The sequence below is a fragment of the Eschrichtius robustus genome, chromosome 2 (genome assembly GCF_028021215.1).
Source record: "Eschrichtius robustus isolate mEscRob2 chromosome 2, mEscRob2.pri, whole genome shotgun sequence".
NCBI classification, from domain to species: domain Eukaryota; kingdom Metazoa; phylum Chordata; class Mammalia; order Artiodactyla; family Eschrichtiidae; genus Eschrichtius; species Eschrichtius robustus.
This window is the reverse complement of record NC_090825.1, coordinates 58,879,909-58,903,334: the sequence shown is the minus strand read 5'-3', so window position 1 is coordinate 58,903,334 and position 23,426 is coordinate 58,879,909. Positions and strand designations below refer to the sequence as shown.

Below are 23,426 nucleotides of genomic sequence, written 5' to 3'. Positions count from 1 at the left end.
ACTCTTTGACATAAATCACAGCAAGATCGTTTTTGATCCACCTCCTACAGTAATGGAAATAAAAACAAAAATAAACAAATGAAACTTTTAATGAAACTTAAAAGCTTTTGCACAGTAAAGGAAACTATAAACAAGATGAAAAGACAACCCTCAGAATGGGAGAAAATATTTGCAAACAAATCAACGGACAAAGGATTAATCTCCAAAATATATAAACAGCTCATGCAGCTCAATATTAAAAAACAAAAAACCCAATCAAAAATTGGGCAGAAGACCTAAATAGACATTTCTCCAAAGACATACAGATGGCCAAGAGGCACGTGAAAAGCTGCTCATGTGCTCACTAATTATTAGAGAACTGCAAATCAAAACTACAATGAGGTAGCACCTCACACTGGTCAGAATGGCCGTCATCAGAAAATCTATAAACAACAAATGCTGGAGAGGGTGTGGAGAAAAGGGAACCCTCTTGCACTGTCAGTGGGAATGTAAATTGATACAGCCACTGTGGAGAACAATATGGAGGTTCCTTAAAAAACTAAAAATAGAATTACCATATGACCCAGCAATCCCACTACTGGGCATATACCCAGAGAAAACCATAATTCAAAAAGAGTCATGCACCCCAATGTTCATTGCAGCACTATTTACAGTAGCCAGGTCATGGAAGCAACCTAAATGCCGATCAACAGATGAATGATAAAGAAGATGTGGTACATATATACAATGGAATATTACTCATCCATAAAATGGAATGAAATTGGGTCATTTGTAGAGATGTGGATGGACCTAGAGACTGTCATACAGAGTGAAGCAAGTCAGAAAGAGAAAAACAAATATCGTTTATTAACGCATATATGTGGAAATCTAGAAAAATGGTACAGATGAACCAGTTTGCAAGGCAGAAATAGAGACACAGATGTAGAGAACAAATGTATGGACACCAAGGGGGGAAGTGGCAGGGTGGGGGGGCGGTGGGGGTGGTGGTGGGATGAACTGGGAGATTGGGGTTGACATGTATACACTAATATGCATAAAATAGATAACTAATAAGAACCTGCTGTATTAAAAAAAATAAAATTCAAAAAAAAGGAAAAAAAAAAGAATAGGCAAGCCAGAGACAAATAAAAAATATTCATGAGGCATAAATCTGACAAAGGCCTCATGTCCAGACTGTGTAAAGGACTCCTACAAACCAACAATAAAAATACAAACAGCCCAACTGACAAGTGGGCAAAAACTTTGCATCAAAACTTCACAAAAGGTACAAACAAGTCAAAAAGCACACAGAAGGTGCTTAATGTCCTTAGCCATTAGGGAAATGCAAATTAAAACCACAATGAGATACTATTTCATGCCCACCAGAATGGGTAATACATAGGAGATTGACTATCAAATGTTGGTGAAGATATGGAGCAAAGGGAGCTTTCATACATGGCTGGTAGGAGTATAGAAAGGCAGTTTTTTATAAAGTTAAACATATACCCACCATATACCCCAGCAGTTGTACTCCTAGGTATTTACCTAAGAGAAATGAAAACATACATCCACAAAAAGACTTCAATGAGAATATTACTAGCAGCATCTCTATAATAGCCTCCAAAGTGTAAATAAATGTTTGTCAACAAGCGAATGGACTAAACAAATTTGGTATGTTCATACAGTGTAATAGTACTCAGCAATAAAGAGGAATGAATTGATATAAACCACATCGGTGAATCTTAAAAACATTAAACCTACTAAAAGAATCCAGTTGAAAAAGATACATACAATATGATTCCATTTACATGAAAGGCTACTCTGTGGTGCTAGAGAAACTACATGATAGAAATCAGAAAGTGTTTGCTTGGGGGTAGGTATTGAGGAAAGGGCAGAAGCAATGGAAATATTCTTTATCCTGTTTTAAGCAGTGGTTACCTGAGTGTGTGTGTGTGTGTGTATGTGTGTGTGTGTGTGTGTATATATATGTATGTATATATATAGTCAAAATCATTGAACTGCATCATGTTACTACATCAAAATTCTGATTAACCTTTCATGGCTGGCATTTTTGTGTCTTTCTACTTTGGCAGATCTGCTAATATATTAGTCTAAACTAGTTTACATGACTGTTTCAGTTACGCACAAAGAAGAGCCCATTACCATGTGTAAATCTGGCAATTTTGTGAGTCCAAAAATCAATTAAAATTTATTATTTTTTATGTATTAATCATTTATGTAAATTATACTTTTAAGATCTGAGCTTTTAAGATTACTGTTTTTCCACTTACAACTCCAATTTTCCTCCTGTAGGTTGTGTATGCTGGTGTAAGAAATACAGAAATTTACAACAGTTAAAAAAAAAATCCACCACACATTGAACTGAACACTAAGGTCCATATATGTCATGATATGCAAATTATTCCTTAATGAAGAGAAGCAATAAAAAACAGATTATACAGTTCTTCAGTAGCAGAGTCAGGGGGTGGCTTGGTATGCTTGATACCCTCTTATTTCCTCAATCCCCCTAAACAACCCCAAATAAACATACACTCTAAGATAAAGGCGTGAATTTGCTGTGTAAGCAGCTAAGTGACAACTGTGTTTGCTATTCAAACACAACCTTTGTTGAAGTTTAATAGCTCTCACTTCAAAAAGATTATCACCCTGACACCTTTCCTATATGAAATTCCAGAGCTGTCACTGTTCAGCTCTTTGCTTTATTCTGTAAATAGTATACTATGAGAAGCTATACATGTCTATGTATATATCTGCTTTTCATTCTTCTTAATGATAACACAGTATTCCACTGATAATCCCCTATTGATGGACATTTAGGTTGTCTCTAACTTTTCAAAATTACTGTTGGAATCTTTTGAACTTGTCAAAACTAGCTGACAAAATCAGTGTCATTTTCACCAGGCTGTTGCATTTGAGTTTCTAATTCTTTGAAAGCCTATCACGACTTTACCTGTCACTTTGATTGCCAATTTTTTATACCAACACTATACTGTGTTTATAGGGGGAAAATAATTTAAGAATCCTTACAAAACCCTGATAATCATGTTTAACATCTGTTGCTTTTTTCATGTCATCATAAATTATAAAATGTTGTAATGTATTTCTCCTTCTGAGACAGATGATCAGTTTATAACCGTTGCCCCCTAACTAGGTCATTTTGCATTTTCACTTCTAAAGAAATATATTATTCATGATCTAATAGAGCTAAACAATGAATAATTATGATTTTAGAGATCACACAGAATAGCAACGTCTTGCAGGCATCCTGGGGCAATGGGTCAGGGAGGGTTGTTATAAACTACCACTAGGCATGCCTAGTCCTCTGATTCTCGTTTTTGAAATGCTGAGTTTTTGCAATCATCCTTTGCTGATTTTATGGGCTTCACTGTAATATATCTTTTTGTCAATCACCAGAATAACACATGCTATTAATAAATCTTCAGAGGGTATTTTTAAATGAAATATTAATTGCTTATTAGGTTACTATCTTAAATTTCTAGTACTTTTAACTTTTTGAAGTATTTTCATATCTATTTTATGTATGCCATTTTAAAGTAAAATTGAGCTTCTATATTAAATTCTGCACTAAGAAGGGACATAGCCTGTAGGAGTTGGGTCAGCATATTCCTACACAAGTGAATCAACTATAACGATGACTGCAAAACAAATTTAGGTATTGAACCAACATCTAATCCTGTGTAAACCTGTCTCTGTGTTTTCCCACATTTTGCAGTTTTTGAGAAAGGGTCTCACATATACTGATTTTTCGGATTACATGCATATTCTCATTCATTTTTAAATTCACAAAATAGTTCTTATTTGTGCTAAAGACCATGCGAATAACTTGGGTTGATGGACGGCAACCTTTTTTTTTTTTTAAATCCAAATCTCTGAGAAAATGAATGTTCTTTCTGGAAAATGCATTTTAAAATACTTATCATAGAATACTCAGTGAAATACTTTATATACCTTTATTTTGGGAGGAAATAAAGTAATAATAAATAAATAAAGTGGGTTTACTCTCTTAGATATTCATGTCGTGTTATATTTATGATCAAGCAAATCTTCCATGAAAGTCTCATCTCTTACAGTTCTGGGATCTAAAGTAACCTGGATAGAATGGAAATGCTATGAAGCTATACAGGCAGGAAAAAATTTAAATTATAAAAGCCAAATATATTGCGTAACCACAAAAATCCTGAGACTTCTTTTTCAAAATCCACACTTCCAAACAAGTCTCATTATAGTACACCTTGTACATACTCCACTTCCTGCTTAGTGCCTGAGTCCTCATCTCACACCACTCTCCTCTGACTCCCCAGCTTCCAGCACACAAGCCTCCTGCGATGTCTCAGGGCCTGTGCACTTATGTTCATTCTTTAAGTCTTAAGTCAAATGTCACCTCTTCAGAGAGGTGATCTCTGACCATGTTCTCTAATCAGCAGCCTCTTTATTTCTTTCAAGCACACATCACTCTGAATTATCTCATTTATTTATGTACTTGTTTGTTGTCTGCCTCATCCATTAGAAGGCGAGGCCAGTAAGGGAAGGGCCCTAACTCTCAGCCCTCCTTCAGGGTACTGAGCCTCACGAGCATTTGTGGTATAGCATATATGCTATCGGTATGATTTTGGAATTTTCCTTCCTAATGAACATCTGAGGTGGCAAAGTTGGCCTTCTACTTTTAATTCACCTTAAAACAAGTAAAGGGCTTCCCTGGTGGCGCAGTGGTTGAGAATCTGCCTGCTAATGCAGGGGACACGGGTTCGAGCCCTGGTCCGGGAAGATCCCACATGCCGCGGAGCAACTAAGCCCGTGTGCCACACCTACTGAGCCTGCGCGTCTGGAGCCTGTGCTCCGTAACAAGAGAGGCCGCGATAGTGAGAGGCCCGCGCACCGTGATGAAAAGCGGCCCCCGCTCGCCGCAACTAGAGAAAAAGCCCTCGCACAGAAACGAAGACCCAACACAGCCAAAAATAAAAAATAAATAAATTAAAAAAAAAAACAAAAACAAGTAAAGAATTCCCAAATAGAACTTTTTCTTGAAAGACTTAAAGCCTAAATGGAAATCAAGCAATGAAAATTTAATTATAGTTCTGAAGGATTACTTGGTTCCATTTTATAAATTTACTATACAATATTATTCCTCAAAGATTCAAATTTTGATATAATCTAACTTAATTGTATTCTGCCTCATATTCTTTAATTTTTTACAGATATTTGTTGGTTTAAAAAGAATATAATGCTCTTCTCAAGGTTTTCTGACTAATCCACTATGTGTTAGTATTTATATTAACAAGCAATCAATTTTCCTTTTTAACTACTTGAATTTCTCCCCTATTCTTAGGGACTCTTTAAATCTAAAAGAGTTCCCATTCCCTCTTTTTTTTACCCCATGATATAAACTGTTGGAAGAAACCAGGTCATTTGTCCTATTGAATTTCCCACATTCTAGATTTGGTTAATTTTATCTTCCTGGTGTTAACACATTTCTCTGCTTTTCCACCTTCCCCCCTCATATAAATAACTGATAGTTAGATCTAGAGGCTTGATTAGATTCAGGTTTTTAACTTTTGTGGGGGCTTAGAATACTTCATAGGTAGCACCATTTATTCCTATTGTATCATGCCTGGAGGAATATATTTGGTTGTCTCACTTTTAGTGATATGTTAAGATTATCAGTGGATGTAATGTTGTCAGCCTGATCTACCTGTTACAAAATTCCCCATCAGCCTTTTACCTGGGAATTTAGGACTGTTTTAAACATGGAGGATATATAGGTGGAGAGGTGTAAAAAACACAAAGAGGTCTAGTTCTTTGCATATTTATTACTGTTCTGCCTCGTTTATGGAGTTGAGGTGAGGAATATTCAAATAAGTTTATTTTTTATTTTTTGTATATTAACTGTAGGTTATTTTATTTTATTTTTATTGAAGTATAGTTGATTTATAATATTGTGTTAGTTTCAGGTGTACAGCAGAGTGATTCAGTTATACATATTTTTTTTTTCAGATTCTTTTCCATTGTAGGTTATTACAGGATATTGAATATAGTTCTTCATGCTATACAGTAAATCCTTGTTGTTTATCTATTTTATATGTCATAGTGTGTATCTGTTAATCCCATAATCCTAATTTACCCCCCCTTTGGTAACTGTAAGTTTGTCTTCTATGTCTATGAGTCTGTTTCTGTTTTGTAAATAAATTCATTTGTATTATTTTTCCACATATAAGTGATATATAATATTTGTCTTTCTCTGTCTGACTTACTTCACTTAGTGTGATATATTTGTCCATGCATGATGCTGCAAACGGCAATACTTCATTCTTTATGGCTGAGTAATATTCCATCGTATATATATACACCACATCTTTATCCATTTATCTGTGGATGGACACTTCAGTTGCTTCCATGTCTTGGCTATTATAAATAGTGCTGCTATGAATACTGGGGTACATGACTCTTTTTAAATTAGAGTTTTTGTCTTTTCCAGATATACACCCAGGAGTGGGACTGCTGGATCATATGGTAGCTCTAGTTTTAGTTTTTTAAGGAACCTCCACACGGTTTCCCATAGTGGCTACACCAATTTACATTCCCATCAACAGTTGTAGGAGGGTTTCCTTTTCTCCACACCCAGAATCAAGTAAATTTAAAAGACAACCACGAACCAAGTGTTTTAAACAGCAGTGGCTTAAATATGGTCTAAATAGTAAAGTGCACAGGGAACTCTGCTCAATACTCTGTAATAACATAAATGGGAAAAGAATTTGAAAAAGAACAGATACATGCATATGTATAACTGAATCACTTTGCTGTACACCTGAAACTAACATTGTTAATCAACTCTACTCCAATACAAAATAAAAATTAAAAAAAAGTAAAATAATAATAAGTATGGCAAAGCCATTCCATGTACTGAAAAGGACAGTAAATTGAGGAGTCAGAAAACCCTAGTTTCTTCCATTTATTTGACAAACCATTAAAGACCCAATATGTGCTTAGACCCTGTAGATTCCAAAGTGAGTACTAAAAACTTGCTATGCAGAAATGGTCTGTCTTATTGGAATCTTCCTCTCACTTGGGAGGCGGAGCTCACTTGGCTTTGTTTCGAATGAGTTTGAATTAAAAACTTGAAAAGAGACTGAAATCAAATATATAAGAATGTAGTCACTTCATTTAAAAATAATAATTGGTTACTGTGGGAGGCTGCTAGGCACCAATATTATTATAAAAATAAAGGGAAAATATAAGGCATTTAACCTGCCTTTCCAACACAATCTGTATTCCAGCGTAACCAAAGAGTTGAGGAAAAAACAGAAATATAAAACATACCAGTTAGATCATCTAAAAACTTCTGATTAACATTTTTGTTTTACTTACCTCAGGGGCACTCTTGGGGAAGGGATGTCAAAAGGATAAGGAGAAAGGCAGCACTTGGCGAACTCAAAAACACTCTTCGGGGCTAAGACCACATTCTGGCTTCAGAAAAGTCTAGCAGAGCTGACAGTTCTTTCCGTGTCTGCGTCTCACAAGTCCGAGATGAGCTGCACGGCACGTGACCAAGCTCTCCCTCGCTGCCGGTAGCGTTAGGCTGGCTCGGCCTCCAGTCTGTCTGCGGCAACGCTTCCTTTCCAATCCCCGCGGCCGCAGCTCTAGTCCCCCCATCGCCCAGCCACAAAGCAAAACTGCGGAAGACGGGTGTGGTAGCCGGCCACGCCCCAGACCGCCGGTAACCCATGGGCCTGCGGGCGCGCGCCCGGCCACTTTGGGCCACTTCCGGCTACGGGAGCGGGGGGGCGGGGCCGACGTGCGGCGCGCCGGTAAGACGAGCGGCACGCGGCTCCCCCTGCCGGCGGTGTGGGGTCAGGCCTCCGCGCTGGCCCGCATTTCCCATGACGCCCTCCGGCGCCGCGGTGTGTGCCCGCGTAGCGCGCCGGGCTCCCGCCACCATTTTTGTTCTGAATTCACAACTTCTCCTGGCCCTCAGAGCAAATTTAAAAAATTTTTTTATTTTTATTTCTTATTTTTTGGGGAAATGGAGGAGTTAGAGAAAGAGGATAAAAAAGACTTCGAGTGCGAGGCGGAGATGGAGGAAGGTGCCCAGGCCCCAGACTGGGACAGTGACGAAACGGTGATCGAGGCATCGGTGACGGAGAGCGACCAGGAAGAAGAGGAGTTGCCCTGGAGAAGGTGACCGCCGTTGGGCCTGGGCTCTGGCGGCGGGTGGCCCCCTGAGGGTTGAGGAGAAGTTGTTACCAGCCGAGCGTCTGCGTGCGGGCCGGAGTAGGGCCTTGTGGGGCAGCCAGGCCTGAGCTCTGAATTTCGTAGATAAAGAAGACCGCAACTGCCCCCCAGCCCTTCCCCAACTTAGGACCGAATGAGCTGTATAGCAGGTGGCTTTCTGACATTTTTAAAAAGCCTTCTTTCTTAGCCTGCGGCTTTTTTGCATAGGCAAAACAGTCTTGGGTCTAAACCCCTCAAGTGCATTTTGCTTCCAGCAACTCGTAGCTCAGGTCCAGGAGAGCGTTAGTATACTTTCTCTCGGGAAGAGAATGTGTGACGGTGGAACTGGTTACTACCAAACTGGAAACGGATAGTTTTATAATAATCAAGAGAAGACCGTTCATGAAAACATATCTAGTTCCCTGTGCTGGACACAGGGAGAAGATAAAAGAGATGAGGCCACGGACTCTGAGAAACCTACAGGCCAGGAAAGACGTAAAGAGATAATTTCAATGTCATGTGGGAAGTCAGGGTAGGAAGTATGCCCAGGCTGATTTAGGAGCCCAGAGGGATGCTTACCTCAACCTAGGTGGTCATCAGAGTTTGCCAGGGTTGACTTCTGGGTCGAGGCTCGAAGGTGGGTAGGAATTTGTCAGATGAAGGAGAGGAGGTCTTCAGGCCAAGGGAACTGCATGCATGGGTAAAGGTGTAGTGGTGGGACATAGCATTGTGTTATGTGTGTTGGAATGTGCAAACAGTTGGGTGTTACTGAAGTGTTAAGTGGTGAGATGGGTGTGGTGAAAGATGAGCCTGGAGAGGAAGGTACAGTAAGGTCACGTGAGGCCTCATATCCTGTGTGTGTCCTGGTGGGGAGCTTGTAAGATGTTAAGTGGAGGAGCGGCATAAACAGATTTTCGTTCACTCAGGCATGCTCTAGGCTAGGGCTTTGCAAATTTTAATGAAAGTTATGAATTTCTTATAAATCACTTCAGAATCCTGTTAACAAGGTGGATTCTAACTCAGGAGTTCTGGGCTGGGGTTTGAGATTCTGCATTTCTAGCAAGCGTCCAGGTTAAAGTTGGTACTATTAGATCAGGGATCACCTTTTGCAAAGCAAGGCTATAGAGGTTAGCTTTGGGATCAAAGTAGTAACAGACTGGGATGAGGAGAGCTCAACTAGGCAGAAACAGTGGGAATAGAGGGGAAAGGACAAATCTGAGAAGTCTTTAGAAAGTAAATTTGTCAGGAGATGGTGATTGATGAGATATGGAGGATGAGGGCAGGGCAGCAGTAAAGAATGATATCCAGATTTTTGGCTCTTTTATATATAGAAACAGTAATATTTGCTCTTATTGGTGTACAGGGACCATTTTGACTGGTACCTGGAGTCTTACAACAACCACTACACTCAAGATCCAGAACAGATCTGTTACGCCAAAAAAACAAAAAAAACTCCTTCGTGCTGCCCTGTCCCTTGTAGTCAAGCCCCTCCCTCCCCATTTAAATCACTATTTCCATTTGTGTGATATATCATCTTTTTTAATCTGTCTGCTTTCATTTCCCCCACTGTCCTTCGTTTTCAGCAGTTTGATTATGATGTTTCTGGTAATGATTTTATTTGTGTTTTTCCTGTTCGGGGTTCACTGCTTCTCAAATCTATAAACATATCTTTCACCAAACTTGGGAACTTTTCTATCATGATTTCTTCATATATATTTTTATGTACCAATCTTTTTCTCCTCTCTTTCTGGGGTTTTAAGTGACATGAATGGTAGACCTTTTGATAGTCTTCCAGATCCTTGAGGCTCTAATAATTTTTTTCGATTTTTTCTCTCTTAGTTCTTCAGACTGTATAATTTCTATTGCTTTAAGATTCACTTAGTTTTTCCTGTGTCATCTCCATTCTGTTGTTGAGACCATCCAGTGAATTTTGAATTTCAGATATTATAATTATATCTCCTAAAATTTCCATCAGATTCTCTTTTACAGTTTTTATTTCTCTGCTGAGAACTTCATTGTTTTCATCCATTGATAAATGTTCACCTTTAGTAATAGAGAATTATTATAATAGCTGCTTTAAGGTCTTTGTCTTGTAATTCCAACATCTGGGCTTGGGAGGTTGGGGCATTGGCATCTGTTACTTTTTCTCTCAAGAATTAGTCAGATTTTCCTTTTCTTTGCATGTTGAGTAATTCTGAATTATATCCTGTATATTTTGAATGTTATGTTTTGGACTCTTGTTCCTGTTAAAATCCTCTAGAGGGAGTTGATTTTTGTTAGTTGTAACAGGCAGTCAATCTGATTAGGTTCTGACTGCACGTTCTGTTTTGCCTTCTGTGAGTGGTGGTTACATCAGTCCAATTTTCAAAGCCTTTACTATTTGAGTAAAGCCTTTACTTTACTGTTTGAGTCTGTCTGACTCATGTATCACTCAGAGATTAATCTGGAATTTGGACAGTAGTTAATATCATAGTTCAGTTCTCTAAGCCTTTGTTACACTTTTCTGAATCTGCTCTGCATGTGGACAGCTCAGGGTTGAGCCTCACACTTATGTTGGATCATATACAGAAGTAGGTGATTCCCCTTCCTGCTCTCTTTTCTCCAGGATTCTCATGCACCCTTCCCTCCCTATGCCCACATGTTGATTCGTATGACCAGAAAGATGGATTTCTTTCAGTGTTAGCCTTCTCGCTGTAGAGTAGTTCCCTGCAGTTGGGGCCACCTTCAGGGCAAAGTGAAAGAAAAAGAGAAGAAAATAAAAGAGGTTCTTTCCATACTCTTGGGAGTATGGTTCCTCTAGTAGGAGAGAGACAGGTTTTCTCTTGAGTTTTAAGTGCCCAAGCTACCATGATTGGTAGCAGTATAGCTCTGAAGCTAAAGAGAGAAAACAAGAAAACTCAGGCACATTCCCCCCACACCTTCCGGCATTCAGGGATCCCTTTCCCTAGTTCTCTGGATAAAAATAGGAGAGGTTTCTTCTGGAGTTTTTGCTGTCTGTGTCCACTGTACACTTCTAGGTTTAGGCCTAGGATCAAAGCTGGAGACAAGAAAAAAGGAGCAAAAAACAAAACAAAAAAACCAAGCAAACCATGAGACTCACCTACTCCAGAGTTGTTATTTAGATTTCAATTTCAGTCCCCAGTTTACCTGCTATTGTTTACTTTTCAGATTGCTCAGGTAGCTTTTAAAAAAAAATTCTACCAGAGTTTTTATTTTTATTTTTTTTTATAGATGGCACTGTCTTCTTTTTTTTTTAAATATTTATTTATTTATTTATTTGGTAGCACTGGGTCTTAGTTGCAGCAGGCAGGCTCCTTAGTTGCGGCTCGCGGGCTCCTTATTTGCGGCACATGGGCTCCTTAGTCGTGGCAGGCGAGCTCCTTAGTGGCAGGTGGGCTCCTTAGTTGCAGCTCACCGGCTCCTTAGTTGCAGCACATGGGCTCCTTAGTTGTGGCATGTGAACTCTTAGTTGTGGCATGCATGTGGGATCTAGTTCCCTGACCAGGGATCAAACCCGGGCCCCCTGCGTTGGGAGCACGGAGTCTTAACCACTGCACCACCAGGGAAGTCCCATCTACCAGAGTTTTTAGTTGTAATGAGTGGAGAACTAGGCTATAGATGGCTTACTCTATCTTGACTGACCAATCTTTTTTTTTCCCCCTAATTCATTTTTAAATGCTTCTCTGCAGTGCCATAGAAACATCATTCTTTCAGATCTCATAGCTCAAGGTTAAAAATTAGTGTTCTTTTTATTGGTATGGAAATACAAAGTCTAAGCATTGCTGGAGCTGAATACCATTGCTTCCCTCCCACCCATCTTCTTTGCTTACTTATATGCAGTTTATTCTGTTTTTCATGCACACGCTCTCAACTTTGACTGGAATGAGGAGCACAGGTCCTAGTAGAGCAGAGACCCCCCCAACAGGCAAAATGTTATACATAAATAATCCTTAAATGTTGCAGCTATTAAGGTGCTTTTGCTAAGATCTGAGAAAGGGTTTGATGACCACTGGGATTAGATAAAGCAAGGCTTTCAAAGAATGAGGATGCCAGGTGTTAACTGTGCCTGAAAAGTACTCTGAGGACCTGGACTTGGTCCTAGCCCTCTTGAAACTGTAAAATGCATCCAGTCCCTTTTTTGGCTTGGTAAGTGTTGCTACTAATCTGTAAGAATTTAAGTTGCTGATTAGTGAGGTTTTGTTTGCTTGTGATTTGTTTACTAAGAGGCAGGATTCATTTTTCTTATATGTGCCCTGGGAACCTTTTACCAATCCTTAATTTCTGTTCCAGCATCCCATAAATGTTAACTGCTCAATAACATTAAGGGATATATTGCAAACTAATCCTGTTCAATACATTTAAACAGAACCACCTTATAAGATACTTCATTATTACCTGGATTTAGGTATATGTTCAGGTCAAATCATGTCCTCTGAACATTATAAGTGCATATAGTAAAAGGCTAATTGAACATAATTACCCTGCAAGATGAGTGTTAATTCTTTCCCTTAAGATAGACTAGCACTATTTTCATGTGAATTGTCTAGATGGAAAATACCTGTTTTAAAGGATACAGTTGCAGAAGGGAAAAATAGAAAGCAAAATACAAGGAGACAAAGAATTAATAATCACATTAAATTAGCTAAAGAAAGCAACATTTTTGGTCAGGATATATGGCAAATAGGGGCTCCTCCAGTGATTAAAACAGAATGGTGCCAAGTACTATTCTTAAAACTGTTAAACGGAGAGAAGAGAAGAGACAGAGCAAGATTAGCTTCAGTAGTGGGCATCAGTGCCCCGTGGCCAGCAGTCACTCTCTGCAGCTGACGCAGGGCCATTGGCCTGCCCACACCCCTCTTGTGCCACAGAACGAAGGACTTCATCCTCTCCCCACAGAGGATAGACAGAGCAGTGGGGTTGGCCAGGTGCCATATGACACACACGTTTAAACAGAACAAAGGAGTACACACTGAGTCTAAACAGGGAAAGGGATTCCCATACAAGGTAGTAAGTCCAGTACAGGCTGGGAGGACTCTATCTTTTAGTAAGAAGGTGTTCCAGACCCAAGGCCTAGCAGGGGTTGAAAGACTGTATGCACAAGACTGCCTTTCTCAGCACATTCTTTGTTATCTCCTGTAGGAAGTACACACATTGCCTCCCCAAACTGAACTCGAATCAGATCAAACCTCTATGTATAATAACCAGTTTACAGGGAATATGCAGGACAGAGGAACATGTTAAATGACATGCAGTCTTCAAATCCAAAATGTGGGAAACTCTATAGGAAAAACAACTCAGTTTCTTCAACAAATAAATTGTAAGGGGCAGGGGAGGGGATAACTTATAGATTTTAAGAGACTTAAGAGACATACAACCAAATGCAATGTGTGCATCTTGTTTGGAGCCTGATATGAACAAAACAACTGTAAAAAGAGACAGGGAAATCTGACTACAATCTGTTTATTAGTTTACATTGCTGTGTAACAGCTTACTCCAAAACTTACTAGCATCTTAAAACAATAAACATACTGTGTAGTTTCTGTGGCTCAGGGATCCAGGAGTGGCTTAACTGGATCATCAGCTTCAAGGACTCAGAAGGCTGCATTCATCTCAAGGCTTCATGAGAAAGATCTTCTTCCCAAATGGTGGCTGTAAGATTCAGTTCCTTCTCTAGCTATTGAACAGAGTCCTTAGTTCCTCTCTGACTGTTGACTGGGGGCCTCCCTTAGTTTCTTGCTACATAGGCTTCTGCAAATGGCTTTCACAACATGGCAAGCTGGCTTCCATGAGAGGGAAGAAGCAAGAGAATAAGAGAGTAAGATGGAAGCCACTATCTTTTTGTAACCTAATCTCAGAAGGAACATCTCAACCTATTTGCTGTATTTTGTTCGTTAGAAGAGTCACTGGATCCAGTCCATACTCAAGGATAAATACCACATACAGGGGCATAAATACCAGGAGCCATTATAGAGGCTGCTTACTACAGACTGTAAATTTAATAATATTAAGGAATTATTGACATTTTTTTAGGTATGAAATTTTGGCTGTTTTTTTAAAGGTGTGATTATTACGGTTACATTTGAAGAGTCCTTGTCTTTTAAAGTTGAATACTGAAATATTTCCAGATGAAATGGAATAAGATGTCCAGGATTTGCTTTAAAAATAATCCAGGGGCTTCCCTGGTGGCACAGTGGTTGAGAATCTGCCTGCCAGTGCAGGGGACACGGGTTCGAGCCCTGGTCTGGGAGGATCCCACATGCCGCGGAGCAACTAGGCCCGTGAGCCACAACTGCTGAGCCTGCGCGTCTGGAGCCTGTGCTCCGCAACGAGAGGCCGCGATAGTGAGAGGCCCCCGCTTGCCGCAACTAGAGAAAACCCTCGCACAGAAACGAAGACCCAACACAGCCAAAAATAAATAAATTAATTAAAAATAATAATAATAATCCAGTGGGAGACTCGCAGGGAGTAGAGAGGATGGCAGAGGGATTATAGAGGACGCAAGATTGGCTGTGTACTGGTAATTGTTGCACCTAGACAATGAGTATACTATTGTCTCTATTATTTGTTGATGTTTGTAATTTTCCATAAAAAAAGTAAAAAGCAAAATGAATAAGTAAATAAACCAAAAAACCCCTAGTTCCAAATCATATATTTATGCCTTAGTACGTTGTTACATTCCTGGATTCTGGCAAGATTTTAAAACATTTTTTTTTTATTGTGGTAAGATATATATAACATAGAATTTAGCATTTTAACCATTTTTAAGTGTATAATTCAATGGCATTAAATATATTCACGAGAGAGAGAGAAGATGGCGGAAGAGTAAGACGCGGAGATCACCTTCCTTCCCACAGATACAGTAGAAACACATCTACACGTGGAACTGCTCCTACAGAACACCCACTGAACGCTGGCAGAAAACGTCAGACCTCCCAAAAGGCAAGAAACTCCCCCCGTACTTGGGTAGGGCAAAAGAAAAAAGAAATAACAGAGACAAAAGAATAGGGACGGCACCTGCACCAGTGGGAGGGAGCTGTGAAGGAGGAAAGATTTCCACGCACTAGGAAGCCCCTTCGCGGGCAGAGACTGCGGGTGGCAGAGGGGGGAAGCTTCGGAGCCACGGAGGAGAGCGCAGCCACAGGGGTGTGGAGGGCAAAGCGGAGAGATTCCCGCATGGAGGCTCGGCGCTGACCAGCACTCACCAGCCCGAGAGGCTTGTCTGCTCACCCGCCGGGGCGGGCGGGGCTGGGAGCTGAGGCTCAGCTTCCATCGGATCGCAGGGAGAGGACTGGGGTTGGCGGCGTGAACACAGCCTGAAGGGGTTAGCGCACCACAGCTGGCTGGAAGGGAGCCCGGGAAAAAGTCTGCAGCTGCCGAAGAGGCAAGAGACTTTTTCTTGCCTCTTTGTTTCGCAGCGCGCAAGGAGAGGGGATTCAGAGCGCCGCCTAAACGAACTCCAGAGACTGGCGCGAGCCGCGGCTATCAGCGCGGACCCCAGAGACGGGCGTGAGACGCTGGGGCTGCTGCTGCCGCCTCCAAAAAGCCTGTGTGCGAGCACAGGTCACTCTCCACACCGCCCCTCCCGGGAGCCTGTGCAGCCCGCCACTGCCAGGGTCCTGTGATCCAGGGACAACTTCCCCGGGAGAACGCACTGCGCACCTCAGGCTGGTGCAACGTCATGCCGGCCTCTGATGCCGCAGGCTCGCCCCGCCTCCTCTGTACCCCTCCCTCCCCGCGGCCTGGGTGAGCCAGAGCCCCCGAAGCAGCTGCTCCTTTAACCCTGTCCTGTCTGGGCGGGGAACAGACGCCCTCAGGCGACCTACACGCAGAGGCAGGTCCAAATCCAAAGCTGATCCCCAGGAGCTGTGCAAACAGAGAAGGGGAAATCTCTCCCAGCAGCCTCAGAGGCAGCGGATTAAAACTCCACAAACAACTTGATGTGCCTGCATCTGTTGAATACCTGAATAGACAACGAATCATCCCAAATTCAGGAGGTGGACTTTGGGAGCAGGATATATTAATTTTTCCCCTTTTCGTTTTTTTTTGTGAGTGTATATGTATATGCTTCTGGGTGAGATTTTGTCTGTATAGCTTTGCTTTATAATAGCTTTATTTTACTTCACTATATTATAGCCTCTTTCTTTCTTTCTTTCTTTCTTTCTTTCTTTCTTTCTTTCTTTCTTTCTTTCTTTCTTTCTTTCTTTCTATTTTTTCTCCCTTTTACTCTGAGCCGTGTGGACGAAAGGCTCTTGGTGCTCCAGCCAGGCATCAGGGCCGTACCTCTGAGGTGGGAGAGCCAACTTCAGGACACTGGTCCACAAGAGACCTCCCAGCTCCACGTAATACCAAACAGCAAAAATCTCTCAGAGATCTCCATCTCAACATCAAGACCCAGCATCACTCAATGACCAGCAAGCTACAGTGCTGAACACCCTATGCCAAACAACTAGCAAGACAGGAACACAGCCCCATCCATGAGCAGAGAGGCTGTCTAAAATCATAATAAGGCCACAGACACCCCAAAATACACCACCAGACGTGGACGTGCCCACCAGAAAGACAAGATCCAGCCTCATCCACCAGAACTCAGGCACTAGTTCCCTCCACCAGGAAGCCTACACAACCCACTGAACCAACCTTAGCCACTGGGGACAGATACCAAAAACAACGGGAACTACGAACCTGCAGTCTGTGAAAAGGAGACCCCAAACACAGTAAGATAAGCAAAATGAGACGACAGAAAAACACACAGCAGATGAAGGAGCAGGGTCAAAACACACCAGACTTAACAAATGAAGAGGAAATAGGTAGTCTACCTGAAAAAGAATTCAGAATAATGATAGTAAGGATGATCCAAAATCTTGGAAATAGAATAGACAAAATGCAAGAAACATTTAACAAGGACGTAGAAGAACTAAAGAGGAACCGAGCAATGATGAAAAACACAATAAATGAAATTAAAAATACTCTAGATGGGATCAATAGCAGAATAACTGAGGCAGAAGAAAGGATAAGTGACCTGGAAGATAAAATGGTGGAAATAACTACTGCAGAGCAGGATAAAGAAAAAAGAATGAAAAGAACTGAGGACAGTCTCAGAGACCTCTGGGACAACATTAAACACACCAACATTCGAATTATAGGGGTCCCAGAAGAAGAAGAGAAAAAGAAAGGGACTGAGAAAATATTTGAAGAGATTATAGTTGAAAACTTCCCTAATATGGGAAAGGAAATAGTTAATCAAGTCCTGGAAGCACAGAGAGTCCCATACAGGATAAACCCAAGGAGAAACATGCCAAGACACATATTAATCAAACTGTCAAAAATTAAATATAAGGAAAACATATTAAAGGCAGCAAGGGAAAAACAACAAATAACACACAAGGGAATCCCCATAAGGTTAACATCTGATCTTTCAGCAGAAACTCTGCAAGCCAGAAGGGAGTGGCAGGATATACTTAAAGTGATGAAGGAGAAAAACCTACAACCAAGATTACTCTACCCAGCAAGGATCTCATTCAGATGTGATGGAGAAATTAAAACCTTTACAGACAAGCAAAAGCTGAGAGAGTTCAGCACCACCAAACCAGCTTTACAACAAATGCTAAAGGAACTTCTCTAGGCAAGAAACACAAGAGAAGGAAAACACCTACAATAACAAACCCAAAACATTTAAGAAAATGGGAATAGGAACATACATATCGATAATTACCTTGAATGTAAATGGATTAAATGCTCCCACCAAAAGACACAGGCTGGCTGAATGGATACAAAAACAAGACCCATATATATGCTGTCTACAAGAGACCCACTTCAGACCTAGAGACATACAGACTGAAAGTGAGGGGATGGAAAAAGATATTCCATGCAAATGGAAATCAAAAGAAAGCTGGAGTAGCAATTCTCATATCAGACAGAATAGACTTTAAAATAAAGACTATTACAAGAGACAAAGAAGGACACTATATAATGATCAAGGGATGGATCCAAGAGGAAGGTATAACAATTGTAAATATTTATGCACCCAACATAGGAGCACCTCAATACATAAGGCAAATACTAACAGCCATAAAAGGGGAAATCGACAGCAACACAATCATAGTAGGGGACTTTAACACCCCACTTTCACCAATGGACAGATCATCCAAAATGAAAATAAATAAGGAAACACAAGCTTTAAATGATACATTAAACAAGATGGACTTAATTGATATTTATAGGACATTCCACCCAAAAACAACAGAATACACATTTTTCTCAAGTGCTCATGGAACATTCTCCAGGATAGATCATATCTTGGATCACAAATCAAGCCTTGGTAAATTTAAGAAAATTGAAATCGTATCAAGTATCTTTTCCGACCACAACGCTATGAGACTAGATATCAATTACAGGAAAAGATCTGTAAAAAATACAAACACATGGAGGCTACACAATACACTACTTAATAACGAAGTGATCACTGAAGAAATCAAAGGGGAAATCAAAAAATACCTAGAAACAAATGACAATGGAGATACGACGACCCAAAACCTATGGGACACAGCAAAAGCAGTGCTAAGAGGGAAGTTTATAGCAATACAAGCCTACCTCAAGAAACAGGAAACATCTCGAATAAACAACCTAACCTTGCACCTAAAGCAATTAGAGAAAGAAGGACTAAAAAACCCCAAAGCTAGCAGAAGGAAAGAAATTATAAAGATCAGGTCAGAAATAAATGAAAAAGAAATGAAGGAAACAATAGCAAAAATCAATGAAACTAAAAGCTGGTTCTTTGAGAAGATAAACAAAACTGATAAACCATTAGCCAGACTCATCAAGAGAAAAAGGGAGAAGACTCAGATCAATAGAATTAGAAATGAAAAAGGAGAAGTAACCACTGACACTGCAGAAATACAAAAGATAATGAGAGATTACTACAAGCAACTCTATGCCAATAAAATGGACAACCTGGAAGAAATGGACAGATTCTTAGAAATGCACAAACTGCCGAGACTGAACCAGGAACAAATAGAAAATATGAACAGACCAATCACAAGCACTGAAATTGAAACTGTGATTAAAAACCTTCCAACAAACAAAAGCCCAGGACCAGATGGCTTCACAGGTGAATTCTATCAAACATTTAGAGAAGAGCTAACACCTATCCTTCTCAAACTCTTCCAAAATATTGCAGAGGGAGGAACACTCCCAAACTCATTCTACGAGGCCACCATCACCCTGATACCAAAACCAGACAAAGATGTCACAAAGAAAGAAAACTACAGGCCAATATCACTGATGAACATAGATGCAAAAATCCTCAACAAAATACTAGCAAACAGAATCCAACAGCACATTAAAAGGATCATACACCATGATCAAGTGGGGTTTATCCCAGGAATGCAAGGATTCTTCAATATACGCAAATCAATCAATGTGATACACCATATTAACAAATTGAAGGAGAAAAACCATATGATCATCTCAATAGATGCAGAGAAAGCTTTCGACAAAATTCAACACCCATTTATGATAAAAGCCCTGCAGAAAGTAGGCATAGAGGGAACTTTCCTCAACATAATAAAGGCCATATATGACAAACCCACAGCCAACATTGTCCTCAATGGTGAAAAACTGAAACCATTTCCACTAAGATCAGGAACAAGACAAGGTTGCCCACTCTCACCACTATTATTCAACATAGTTTTGTAAGTGTTAGCCACAGCCATCAGAGAAGACAAAGAAATAAAAGGAATCCAAATCGGAAAAGAAGAAGTAAAGCTGTCACTATTTGCAGATGACATGATACTATACATAGAGAATCCTAAAGATGCTACCAGAAAACTCCTAGAGCTAATCATGAATTTGGTAAAGTAGCAGGATACAAAATTAATGCACAGAAATCTCTTGCATTTCTATACACTAATGATGAAAAATCTGAAAGTGAAATTAAGAAAACACTCCCATTTACCATTGCAACAAAAAGAATAAACTATCTAGGAATAAACTTACCTAAGGAGACAAAAGACCTGTATGCAGAAAATTATAAGACACTGATGAAAGAAATTAAAGATGATACAAATAGATGGAGAGATATACCATGTTCCTGGATTGGAAGAATCAACATTGTGAAAATGACTCTACTACCCAAAGCAATCTACAGATTCAATGCAATCCCTATCAAACTACCACTGGCATTTTTCACAGAACTAGAACAAAAAATTTCACAATTTGTATGGAAACACAAAAGACCCCGAATAACCAAAGCAATCTTGAGAACGAAAAATGGAGCTGGGGGAATCAGGCTCCCTGACTTCAGACTATATTACAAAGCTTCAGTAATCAAGACAGTTTGGTACTGGCACAAAAACAGAAATATAGATCAATGGAACAGGATAGAAAGCCCAGAGATAAACCCACACACATATGGTCACCTTATCTTTGATAAAGGAGGCAAGCATATACAGTGGAGAAAAGACAGCCTCTTCAATAAGTGGTGCTGGGAAAATTGGACAGGTACATGTAAAAGTATGAAATTAGAACACTCCCTGACACCATGCACAAAAATAAACTCAAAATGGATTAAAGACCTAAGTGTAAGGGCAGACACTATCAAACTCTTAGAGGAAAACATAGGCAGAACACTCTATGACATACATCACAGCAAGATTCTTTTTGACCCAGCTCCCAGAGAAATGGAAATAAGAACACAAATAAACAAATGGGACCTAATGAAACTTAAAAGCTTTTGCACAGCAAAGGAAACCATAAACAAGACCAAAAGACAACCCTCAGAATGGGAGAAAATATTTGCAAATGAAGCAACTGACAAAGGATTAATCTCCAAGATTTACAAGCAGCTCATGCAGCTCAATAACAAAAAAACGAACAACCCAATCCAAAAATGGGCAGAAGACCTAAATAGACATTTCTCCAAAGAAGATATACAGATGGCCTACAGACACATGAAAGAATGCTCAACATCATTAATCATTAGAGAAATGCAAATCAAAACTACAATGAGATATCATCTCACACCGGTCAGAATGGCCATCATCAAAAAATCTAGAAACAATAAATGCTGGAGAGGGTGTGGAGGAAAGGGAACACTCTTGCACTGTTGGTGGGAATGTAAATTGATACAGCCACTATGGAGAACAGTATGGAGGTTCCTTAAAAAACTACAAATAGAACTACCATACGACCCAGCAATCCCACTACTGGGCATATACCCTGAGAAAACCATAGGTCAAAAAGAGTCATGTACCAAAATGTTCATTGCAGCTCTATTTACAATAGCCAGGACATGGAAGCAACCTAAATGTCCATCGACAGATGAATGGATAAAGAAGATGTGGCACATATATACAATGGAATATTACTCAGCCATAAAAAGAAATGAAATGGAGGTATTTGTAATGAGGTGGATGGAGTTAGAGTCTGTCATACAGAGTGAAGTAAGTCAGAAAGAGAAAAACAAATACAGTATGCTAACACATATATACGGAATCTAAGGGAAAAAAAAAAAGGCCATGAAGAACCTAGTGGCAAGACGGGAATAAAGACACAGACCTACTAGAGAATGGACTTGAGGATATGGGGAGGGGGTGGGGTGAGATGTGACAGGGTAAGAGAGTGTCATGGACATATATACACTACCAAATGTAAAATAGATAACTAGTGGGAAGCAGCCGTATAGCACAGGGAGATCAGCTCGGTGCTTTGTGACCACCTAGAGGGGTGGGATGGGGAGGGTGGGAGGGAGGGAGATGCAAGAGGGAAGAGAAATGGGAACATGTTGTATATGTATAACTGATTCACTTTGTTATAAAGCAGAAGCTAACACACCATTGTAAGGCAATTATACTTCAATAAAGATGTTTAAAAATATATATATATTCACATTGTTGTACAACCATCACTACTAGTTATCTCCAGAATTTTTTCATCTTCCCAGGCTGACACTCTGTGTACCCTTTAAATAATAGCTCCCCATTCTTTCATGCCTTCAGCCTCTGGCAACTACCATTCTACTTTCTACCTCATGTAAGTGGAATTATACCATTTTTGTTCTTTTGTGTCTGGCTTATTTCACTTAGTATGATGTCTCTAAGGTCTATCCATGTTGTAGCATGTATCAGTAGTTCCTTCCTTTTTAAGGCTGTAAAATATTCCACTGTATGTCTGTACCACATTTTGTTTATCCACTCCTCTGTCGATGGATACTTGTCAATTCCACCTTTTAGCTATTATGAATAATGTTTCTATGAACATGGGTGTACAAGTTAGGTCCCTGCTTTCAGTTATTTTGTGTACATACCCAGAAATGGAATTACTGGATCAAATGGTAGTTCTATGTCTAATTTTTGAGGAACCACCAAACTGTTTTTCACAGTGGCTGTACCGTTTTACATTCCCAGTAGAATGTACAAGAGTTCCAGTTTCTCTATATCCTTGCCACACTTGTTATTTTCTGTTTTTTGTTTTGTTTTTTGGTTGGTGTGAAGTGGTATCTCATTGTGGTTTTGATTTACATTTCCCTAATGTTTAGTATTGTTGAGCATCTTTTCATGTACTTACTGGCTATTTGTATATCCTCTTTGGAGAAATGTCTATTCAAGTCCTTTGCCTGTTTTTTCATTCTGTAGAGGTTTTTTAAGCAGAAGAAATAAACACTTAGGTCTGCCTAGTAGCATACTCACCATGCTATATCATTGCTATTTGTATCACTCGCCAGATTTGAAGCTTCTTGAGAACAAGGACTGTCTTCTCTCTTTACCTTGGTGCTGCCAAGAGCATAGTAAGAAGTGAATCCAAAAGTTAAAGTTCTGTAATTGTATGTTCTGAAAATATACACTCAGATTTAACCCTGGGATTTTAATCTTAAATTCTCTGTGGTATAGAGAAAGGTGAAGGAAAAAACCCAACAGCACTGGTCCTTCAAATAATCTCCTCATTTCACTTCTGTTCAAAAACTATATTGATATTTGTCCCTTGCTCCAAAATAACCAAAAATAACAGAATATTTATAAAAATGAACATGACCACATGAGTAAATCTTTATTTTTCATCTTGGATAAGTTTTAAATTAAAGGCTACATTTCTGAAAAAAATACTTTGATATAGAATATTAATAGTGGTGTAACTAAGAATTTTAGCAAATTTAATTATAATTTTTATGAGTAGTTCACATTGAACCATGTTAAAAGTTTATCCAA

General features: G+C 39.8%; 2 protein-coding genes across 2 annotated transcripts in view; one reads left to right on the top strand and one right to left on the bottom strand.

Annotated features, from left to right (window-relative positions):
- HMGCR (3-hydroxy-3-methylglutaryl-CoA reductase) overlaps positions 1–7,762 on the bottom strand; it is an 87,472-nt gene extending 79,710 nt beyond the window's left edge. Inside the window, exon 1 of the mRNA XM_068535523.1 lies at positions 7,384–7,762. The gene's annotated coding sequence lies outside the window, so the exon portion shown is untranslated. The remainder of the gene's footprint in view (positions 1–7,383) is intronic.
- Positions 7,763–7,998: 236 nt separating this feature from the next.
- Positions 7,999–23,426, top strand: part of ANKRD31 (ankyrin repeat domain 31) — a 138,880-nt gene continuing 123,452 nt past the window's right edge. Inside the window, exon 1 of the mRNA XM_068533441.1 lies at positions 7,999–8,193. Within this exon, the coding sequence (XP_068389542.1) occupies positions 8,039–8,193 (155 nt within the window). The 5' untranslated portion in view covers positions 7,999–8,038. The remainder of the gene's footprint in view (positions 8,194–23,426) is intronic.